Genomic DNA, 10,094 nt, shown 5'->3' with positions numbered 1-10,094 from the left:
ACGGACTCGTATAACCACCAGCGTTTTTGTACTATACTTAACGCCGCTAGGCGGCGTGTTAATGCAATGTGAGTTCAAACTTCCTTTGGAACATTAGAAGTTCTGTAGCCTTGTGTACTGGTAAGACTATAATTGCTAGTAGCGTCATTTGTGTTGTGTGCCGCATTGTGAAAATAACACAGACATGATCTTGTCATGTCGAGACTTTGTTATGTCAAACACACACACACAAAAAAAAAAAAAAAAAAAAAAAAACATGATAATGATACTAACAACACAAATATAGGTTATGATTTCAGTTTTAACTTTATTTAAGTGATAAAAAATATTATACGCATACAGGAAAGTCCCAAATGTGACACTGTTTTGAGAAAATAGTCTTTTCAATACTGAAGTGCAATTCACATGCAAAGCAATCACTCCGCAATGAACAGAGAAAGACTTCGAGAGAGAAGTGGGCGTGTTCATATACTCACATTCGGTCAAATCACCCTTCATTCTTATCAAAAAGTGTACGTTATATACTATATACTTAGTGCAATAGGTAATATTTAACTACAGCAATGCTCGTAAATATGGACATAAAGAAGGTGCGATAGTTAAAGGTACAGCAATGCTGAATTAGTTAAGTTAGTATGCATGTACCTTTGTGTTACGGTATCTCCTGCGATTAAACTGTTTACATAGGCAAAGAACAGTTTATATCTAGACTTGGGTATCTGGAGGCAAAACAACAGGCGATTTAGCAGCAACACTCATCTATTGTAAAAGAATGAGCTTGGGACTTCACACGGAAAACCATTTTTGATCGAAGATCTTCATCTTCTTTGTCCAAGTTATTTGTCTGTGAAAAGTATTTAACGACGAGCTTTGGCAGTTGATCTGCGATGAAAAGTGAAAACGGACATCTCCCTTACGACGCCTCTGAAAGGAAACTTTTGTTGTCTCAAGACCAACCCAAAGAGAAGCACACGAAATGGTTTCCTCTCTCCCAAAACGTCATTATTGCTGTCGCCATGATGCTTGGGTTCTCCCCGCTCTCTTAATTGCTGAATCTGGAAGCCATACTTAACCCAGAAATCGGTTTGTTTGCGCTGATGGGTAATTTTGGCGGGGCGGTTCTCTCCTCCTTGACGTCGCCGATTTTAACGCGTCTGGTTGGTGCTAAAGGGTCGCTGCTTTTAGGATTCTTTGGCCAGGGATTATTCATCGCTGCACACTTCTATGTGATTCCGTATGTTTTAATACCAATATCATTTATTGTGGGAATACGTAAGTGTACAGCTGGTAAATAAGTCCATATTTACAAAAAGTCTATCCACTGGTCATGAAAACAAATACTTTCAACTTAAGATCACAGTGTAGTAATTAAATGTAAAAGTTTTAATATCAATATTTTTAGGCAAATGAATAGGTGAATTAACATGGTAAGATATTCTTTGTTTGGGATTTAGTTTAATTGATTTTGGATTGGACTGGTTGCTTAAGTTTAATAACAATTTAATTTTCTAAAAATTTGTTCAAGACCTTTTGAGTGATATATCCATTGCTGCAGTAAGGTCACTTCACAACTAAAGTTAATTCGCAGACTCACAGATCCTCGGACCAAATATGGCCGATCTGTAAGTCCACGAATCAACTGGTTGTGGATGCACATCAAGTTTCAGGATTTGTGATTGTTCTCTTTTCATCGAAAAAAAACCTTTAAAATAATTGTCATTCATTCCAGTCCACGCACAGACGTTCATCACTCACGGTGTCTACGTCACAACATTGGCATACCAATATGCTGACGTCACTGGGCAGGCCCCGGAGTCGGTTATGGGCATGTTCAACGGGTTAGGTAATACTGGAAATTGGCATTGGAATAAAAATGAAAACATTAACATCAGTTTTTATTTTAATACTTACACTGGACATGTTTATCGCGATAATATTTCTAGATTATGCTTCTTGGGACATTTTATCTCGTTATCCATACTTATTTCACTCCCAAGCCTAACATTAGACTCTTTCGGCTGAAATGCATTACTATAAAGTTAATGTTTACTTTATTTTGTATTCCCAAAGGTTTTTCCATCTTCGTCACCAACTCTATCTGGGGCAACCTGATCTCCTCGCTCGTTTTAAGCACTCCGGAGTCGAACGGGAACGGAACGAAAGCCTACGGTAACCTGAGCGAGTTGTGCGGAGCGTCTTTCTGCCCCTGGGAGGACACCTCTGGTACCCACATCACAAAACCAGAACAATACATAGTATATATCCTACTAGGCTGCTTCCTTGGTCTCGTTACTTTGGCGTTCGGTATAACCCTCATATTTGTGCAAAATATCAAAACAACATCGAAAGATTCAGCTCACGGATCCAAAGACTTCTGCAACGCCATTCTCCGTTTGCTATGGAACCGGAAAATGCTATTGCTACTTCCGGTGTTTGGTATGATAGCAGTTGAACAGGAGCTTTTACTGACTGAATATACAAAGGTATTTTTGCTTGCGCTAGAAACCCCCGCACTTCTGAGGAGCCCTTGACTGTTTATTTATTTTATTTATTTTTATTTTTCTTTTATTTCTTTTTGAAATGTCCCTTTTTCCTTTCAGGTGTAACCGTTGACTATGCACATTTATTTTTAACACCTCACCTTTTTTCAATATAAAATGCCAATTTTGAAAAATTAAAAAGCAGTGATACAATGTAAACAGTGTCAAATTGTTTAATTTCACATTTTGTACTTTGTTGTTGTATAAAACTAAACCTCTTATGCGAATTGAACCTACGTTAACATTGTGTACATTTCCCTAGAAACATTTTTTCCAATTTACTGCTTTATTAAATTCCCTTTTTAATGCTTATTATTTGTCTTTTTTATTAATTGCTCTCTGAAATTCAATTTCATTTTACAGGCTTTCGTCAGCTGTGAACTTGGAATTAACTTCAATGGATGGAGTATCATATGCTTCTCGTTAGGCCAGTGTCTAGGTAACCTAGTGATAGGCCGATTGGTCAAGTACACGGGGTGGCCATTCATGTACGTCTTCGCTGTATGCACCAACAGCGCATGTCTGATAAGTATGGTGACCTTTGACCCGGATGTCATGTGGGACGGGTATCATTTCTTGTTGCCAGGAGCCTGGGGATTGGCTGATGCTGTCTGGATGACGCAATCGGCAGGTTCGTAAACACGCTTTCTTTTAAAGGACTAGTTTCACAGAATGCCAGATTTTTAAGATTAAGCTAATACCGGAGACAGCTAAACAGGATAGCCCATTACTTGAGGCGACTTTGCTTGCGGACCTACAATAAATTTAGCTGACATCCTTGAACACATTTGAGAGTAATAACCAATCTCTAAACAACCACAGTAGTATCCCGCGGTTCAGGTAAATTTGCAAGAAAAAATTAAAAAGGGAATTTAGAACTTTATATGAAACCCTGTAAACAGCAGTGCAATCACTTCTAAAACCGTCGTTCAACTTTTGTGAAACCCCCAGAACTTCTAGAGATGACATACAACAAGTTTAAATTAAGCCAGACTTTTTAAATGAATTATTTAATCTGCAAATTGTACACAAATAAAACTAAATATAAATAATTTAGTGACATTTGTATAACGTCTTTTCACATATTTGTACTCCGATGTATTTTTTCTTGCAGCTTACATAGGTCATATGTTTCCTGATGAGAAATGGCCCGCCTTTGTGACAGTACGCATAGGCCTATACGGTACGTACGGCGTGCTGTACGCACTCTCCCACTTGATGTGCATGGATACCAAGATTTACATCACCTTCGGTTTCTTAGGACTGTCACTGACTACATTCATGACATTTGACCTCCTACATCGGCATGAGAAATCAGTGAAGATTCACACAGAGTACTCTGAAAAATGAGTCATATTTTTTTGTAATAAAAAGTAAAGACCCAAAAAACAACGTGACATAAGCAAATAAATAAATGAATAGATAAATAAGATAAAAAGGTATATCGGAAGCTTTTAAATACAATTGAACATATTTAGTGTTTATCATCCCTACTATCCGTGATGTAAATTTGAACTACAAGTAAGTGCTGAATTGCATATCGCTGGACAGATAAATTATTATTATAGAATCTACTCTAGGACAGAGGAAATAGTGGTATATTAAACTCTCCCATGCTGACGTGTAGACTTCGGCATTCTCTTCAACAGAACAGAAACAATTCAGAAAAAGGGATGCAATAAAGATATATATAAAAAAACAACATGTTATTCTATTTATTAATGTACTGCACAAGAAAATATTCTATCACGCATAAATGGACTGTGAAGCGCTCAATGTATCCCTTAAAACGTATTGGCAGTAAGCAGGTTAAATGAACCGTTAATGATTAACTGATCTCATTTAGTCAACACCAAAACTTATCAGCGACATCAGATGTAATATGGCGTGATGTCGACTGACTGTGTCTTCAACTGGTGACCCTAAAGTTCACGGAGACCTTGCACGGTTCACACATTCAGATCAGACAAAACAAGGAGGCGTTATCGCCACGTGATGTTCCACAGCACCGACATACACTACCTCTATAAGGCACATGATTAACACTGGAACTATACACAGTGGACATATTGTTCTTAAGATTTCAACATTTACCTGCAAGATGAGCCATATCTAAACACATTTTAAAAAATCACAATCCATAAACCGTTTTTATTCCTTATTTTCTTATTTTGAGGGACTCCCGCAAAGTTTTTTTCTGATGGATGTCATTTGAGACGGTAAACATAGACATCTAAATTTAGTTTTATAGAGTGTCATTTTATAAACAGATATGCATAGCTAATAGAGAAAGAATCGCAGAAATTTGGAGATCATTATTATTATTATTATCCTTTTTGGTTTGCTTCATTGGGTCTTTAAACACTGCTGCTCTTAGATCCAAAGTTAAGTCGGAGGGGAAAGTTCCCACCATATGGGTCATGCTCTTTCAACGTCTATGACTGAGTTCTCTTACCTAGATCGGTCAAGCAGGATCGATCCATCTACAAGGGATTTCTCGCTAAATTGATGTCAGCTTAAGTGGCTTAGATGTCTGGCAAGCCTATTGAGGCTTTAAACGATAATTAATTACCCCTAGCAGCTTAAATAGGCATGACAGACATTTTCCCCAATGAATTTGATTGCAGTTTAGCGAGCATCTCCTTGGAGATAGATCGATCCACAGTTAGTACGAAGGGGCCTCGGAATGGTCCTTATACTCAAGGCCATGTCTAAATGGATCTTCTCATGTTGTTAACAGATTACTTAAACATCCAATGCGCCACAGCGGTTTACGCAATGCAGATATATTTATTTCGGGCATGTAGGGCACATGAGTCTTTGTTGAAGATAGAGACAGCGTCTTTTATTATCAGTTATATATGCAACAACATTAACAGGGACGGCTATAGCTTGGGAAGGTAGCTCCATACAACACTGTTCAACCTAATACGCTTCCATTTAAATCAACCCTTGGTTTGTGACTATAGGACTATGGGGAAGCTCGGAAATGCTCTAGCCTCGACTGAAAACTCCGAAAAGTCACTGCTACTCGCTTCTAACGAGAAGAAGTCCTCAAAATGGGGACCCGTCTCTCAGTTGATAATACTCGCCGTGGTTTTCATGCTCTCGAACGCTCCAATGGCCTCAATACTTAACTTAGAAGGGATCTTGAATCCGGAGATCGGTCTATACGGTTTAATGTGTAATTTCAGTGGCTGCATGTTGTCTTTAGTGACATCTCCAATTATTTCACGTTATGCCGGGGCCAAAAGATCAGTGATGCTGGGATCAATGAGCCAGATAGTATTCATTGCGGCCCATTTCTACGTTCAGCCTTACATATTGTTACCCGTGGCGTTTCTATGCGGTATATGTAAGTATAACTGTTTCTGTGGCTTGGACTAGTATGATAGTATGATAAGGAGGACTCACATAAGAACTCCAGAGCAAAATGATAGTTTGAAAGTGGAATTTATTTAAAGATAAATCTACTCGTGTTCTCTGAATGGCAACATTTGCAGTGCACCTGTTTGATCAAAAGAAATAGGAAATCGATATTATTTAGACGAAAATTATTTTATTGATTTTCCCAGAACTGAAATAAATCAATATATTTTATCTGAAAAACAAGATCATCTGTTATTTGCGAGTTGTTATTTTGAACCTTCCGGTTGTATTAAGACCCGTCGGTGTCTTATAAGATTTCGACTGTGGACCTGTACATTTGACACGTACGGGATGGTTCAAAGACTAATTTGTATCTTAAATAGTGGGTATTGTTAAAAATCTTCGTTCAAAATTGTAGCCAAATTTGTATAGATACATAAATAAATAAACTGAAAATGATAACTGACACTGTACGGAACAATTGTGCAGATAGTAGGTCAATTTATCTTTATATTTTTGGCTATATTGTTGTTTATCATTTTCTTGTCTTTTAATGATTATGAGTTGGCATTGGTTTATTTTTCTTTATTGTGACGGCATATATCATATTGTGCCATATTTACCGTAAATTTATGCATATTAAATATGTATATTTTGAAACAAATTCTAAGTTTATTGGTTGGACTATTTTCAGTTTTTGCCAATGGTATGATAACCAGTAACGTTTACATCACGGCACTGGCAGTTGACTACGCCAAAATCACAAAGGAACCGCTTCACCACGTAATGGGGTTCTTCAACGGGCTGTTTTCAACGATATTCACAACCAACTTTATATGGGCTAATCTCATTTCATCTCTGGTCCTCACAACCGAGGAAATGGATAATAGAACGGAGTCATCGGAGTTTGGGAACTTGAGCGAGTTGTGTGGGCCATCTTTTTGTCCTTGGGAGGACGTCACTGGTACACACATTAGAGAACCTGAACAATATATTGTGTATATCCTACTGGGGTCGTACATCGGACTCATCAGCATAGCCTTCTGTGTCACCCTTTTGTTGCTTAAGAATATTCACCCCACGTCCGGAGACGCGCTTCATGGCGCCAAAGATTTTTGCAACAGTGTTCTGAATCTACTGTGGAAGAGGAAGCTTGTATTGCTAGTGCCTTTGTTGGTTACGGTTGGTGTGGAGCAAGAGTTTATTGCCACCGAGTTTACCAAGGTGCCACTCAGGATTTGAAAGTCTTAGATTTCAACATTTAAAGGCGGTTTAATGTAGGCTAAATAAAGAAGAGTAGTGTATGAAATTTTATTGAGTGCAACGATTTAACGCTTTGGTTCTGTGACAAAATTCATGCAGTGTACATCTTAGTAAAAAGGTCCGTCAACTCATGATAAATTGGCAGCTCTTACCAATTAATATATAGTAATGTCCTCCAATATTTTCAGGCATTTGTGAGCTGTGTAATAGGTGTCAATTACAACGGGTGGTCCATGATATGCTACTCGGCCGGAAGAAGCATAGGAAACGCTGTGATTGGTCGCCTCATCAAGTTCACCGGTTGGCCAGCCATGTACGTGTTTGCCACTTGCATCAACTGCGCATGCCTGGCCAGTATGTTGGCACTTGATCCAGCGGATATTATTATTGAGTATCACTTCTTTGTCCCTGCGGCCTGGGGTGTAGCGGACGCCGTGTGGCTGACCCAAACGATGGGTATGTATCTGTCTTAATGGTAGGCATGGTAAAAATGTTAAATGCAAGATTTTTCAATTGGTGATCCTTTTCTATGTCATTCCACATAGTGAAAAGTAATTAACTTAATTAAAATAACAGTTTTCGGCGTACTTGTAACAGTCCTTTCACGCCTACTTTACTCTTCTTATCCCTTTTTATTTGGTTAATTGCATAATTACATGTATGATGTCCAAATTTATTCCAACGTTTGTGGTTATTTAAATTTAATTTTTTCAGCTTTCATAGGGCACACGTTTCCAGACGAAAAATGGCCAGCATTTGCCACAGCAAGAACCAGCAACTACGTTTCATCGACTGTGATTTACGCCCTTTCTAACAGCCTCTGTTTGGACGCTAAAATATACCTTGTATTTGGTTCTGTTGGACTGTCTTTGTGTTCATTTATGACTTTTATTTTAATTCCAAAAGTAAAAAGGACTTAGAATATATTGTTTCCTTATTTTTTAGCAATTTTAGCGATTGGGATAGAGACACGTTAAGGCATTTGACAATATTTGCTCATTAAACCCATTTCTTAGGAAATAAATGTCAGCGTATCAGGCAGAAAAATTTAAGGGTGTGTTACGTAACATTTTAACACCTAATATTATCAAAGGAAAGTCCACTTAAATTGATTAAATCAGTTTTTAAATCAATAAAATCATCGATACTTCTCTTTTTGACGTAGATGCACGCTTCGTTTTGATATATTATTATTCATAATGTTCGTATATACTACATTCAATATTTACTATTATTTCAAACAAAATGCCATCAAGTTCAAGCGCCAAGCGTACACTGCAAAAATATCCTAGAATACCATATAGGCAACTATAGGCTTGTTTACCATTGAAATCTTATCTGGCCAACTTGCTATTGGATCAACGGTATATTGCCATCTGTGTGTACGGTTAACAATGCTAACCTTCTTTACATTGCAGATTACACAACTAGTGGTTGACCCTCTCAATGTAAGACATTTCATCTAATATCTACGAAGGCCTACCACTGTACCTTTCAAAATTGCTCTCGCCGTAGAGGCAATTCTGTCTTGCGAAGTAACGGCAAAAGAAGAAGAATCAACAGATGCATCATCTGGAGAGAGCCACACTACGAAGGCATTATTGTCGGATGGTTTCTCTGGCATTTCTTTGTCAATTCCTTGTCGATTTTTCATAAAGTGCTCTGAAGCCAGTACCGCAAGCAAAGTTAGAGGCACAGCCCTTGTTGCTGGGCTCCCAATCGGGCGCCAGGCAGCCCAGTCGAACCCCGGTGGTTCAGCTGTTATTCTTATCTATAACATACATGCTTGGGTTTTCTCCCTTCACAGCTTTGTTGAATTTAGAAAGGATTCTGAATCTTGAGATCGGACATTATGCCTTGATGGGGAATTACGGAGGCGCCGTGTTTTCTTTTGTGACAGCCCCTGTCATTGGACGGTTATTGGGTGCCAAAGGATCAATCTTACTCGGTTGGATTGGCCAGTTGGTCTTCATAGTTGTACACTTTTATGTGAAAGCTTATATTATCATTCCAGTTGCATTTTGTGTAGGCATATGTGAGTATTTACAGCATTCCTTGTCCAGAGTTCAACTCATTCCGTGCTCGTTAAGTCATAAACATACATATCCAAAAAATAATTTTCCTTGAAATGCCCCGCTTGAATTTTAATTATGAAGACAGGTTTAAAATGTAAACGAAGGTATTTACTAACTGATAGCAAAAACTGTGTTTTATTTATTTACTTTTTTAATTATTCATTTTTTAGAAATGGAATGGAATTTATAAGAGCTTGAAACCTTGATTTCAGTGCATGCGCAGACAATGATCACCAGTAGTGTTTTCGTGACCACGTTCGCCCTACAGTATTCAGAAATCACTAAAAAATCGCAAAACACAGTCATGGGCATGTGTAACGGAGTATTCTTTGCCATGTTTGCGTTTGACTCCGTTTGGAGCAACCTCGTTTCATCGCTGATTCTAAGCAAACCCGTAGAGAACTATTTCAACGGAACAGGGCTTCCAAACCCACTGAATTTAAGCCAGCTATGTGGACCAGCTTTCTGTCCGTGGGAGGATACATCCGGGACCTACATCCGACAACCTGAACAGTACATAGTGTATATTCTCCTGGGGTGTTTTCTAGCAATGTCCGGAACGGCTTTTCTCATAACTTTGTTCTTTATCAAGACGTTCACCCATCCAGTGGAGACGCCATGCAATTGAACAAGAGTTTATCGTCACTGAGTTCACAAAGGTAGGACTTGGTATATATTTTTTCAACAAAAAACACAGATAGCAGGGGGGTAAAGTACTGGGCATTTAATTAAGTTTAATTACGTTATCGTGTGTTTGGGAGGGAAGGGGCGGCGGGGTAGTCTAAGAAAAAATGGTTTAACCCGGGACTAATAGCAAAAAAATTTTAGTATGTTTTTTTTTTTTTTT

General features: G+C 38.2%; 1 protein-coding gene across 1 annotated transcript; it reads left to right on the top strand.

Annotated features, from left to right (window-relative positions):
• The first annotated feature begins 709 nt into the window (after positions 1-709).
• On the top strand, positions 710-10,094 carry LOC147759981 (uncharacterized). The gene is made up of 9 exons (XM_086995637.1): positions 710-1,272; positions 1,730-1,843; positions 2,071-2,483; positions 2,904-3,171; positions 3,655-3,887; positions 5,445-5,895; positions 6,604-7,133; positions 7,361-7,628; positions 7,887-10,094. Exons 1-9 carry the CDS (start codon positions 1,098-1,100, stop codon positions 8,090-8,092), a joined length of 2,658 nt encoding a protein of 885 aa, XP_086851763.1. The 5' UTR covers positions 710-1,097; the 3' UTR covers positions 8,093-10,094.

This window comes from Lingula anatina, chromosome 9 (assembly GCF_051362555.1).
Source record: "Lingula anatina isolate TDL-2025a chromosome 9, LinAna3.0, whole genome shotgun sequence".
Lineage (NCBI taxonomy): Eukaryota > Metazoa > Brachiopoda > Lingulata > Lingulida > Lingulidae > Lingula > Lingula anatina.
The sequence above is the reverse complement of the archived record's forward strand: the minus strand, read 5'-3'. Positions and strand labels throughout refer to the sequence as shown.

Excerpts from the sequence above, each read along its gene's own strand:
- LOC147759981 (XM_086995637.1), top strand. The coding sequence starts at position 1,098 with ATGGGTAATTTTGGCGGGGCGGTTCTCTCCTCCTTGACGTCGCCGATT. Across the intron at positions 3,172-3,654 it reads CTGGATGACGCAATCGGCAG|CTTACATAGGTCATATGTTT; the intron begins GTTCGTAAACAC and ends TTTTTCTTGCAG. Across the intron at positions 3,888-5,444 it reads ACACAGAGTACTCTGAAAAA|CTCCATACAACACTGTTCAA; the intron begins TGAGTCATATTT and ends TTGGGAAGGTAG.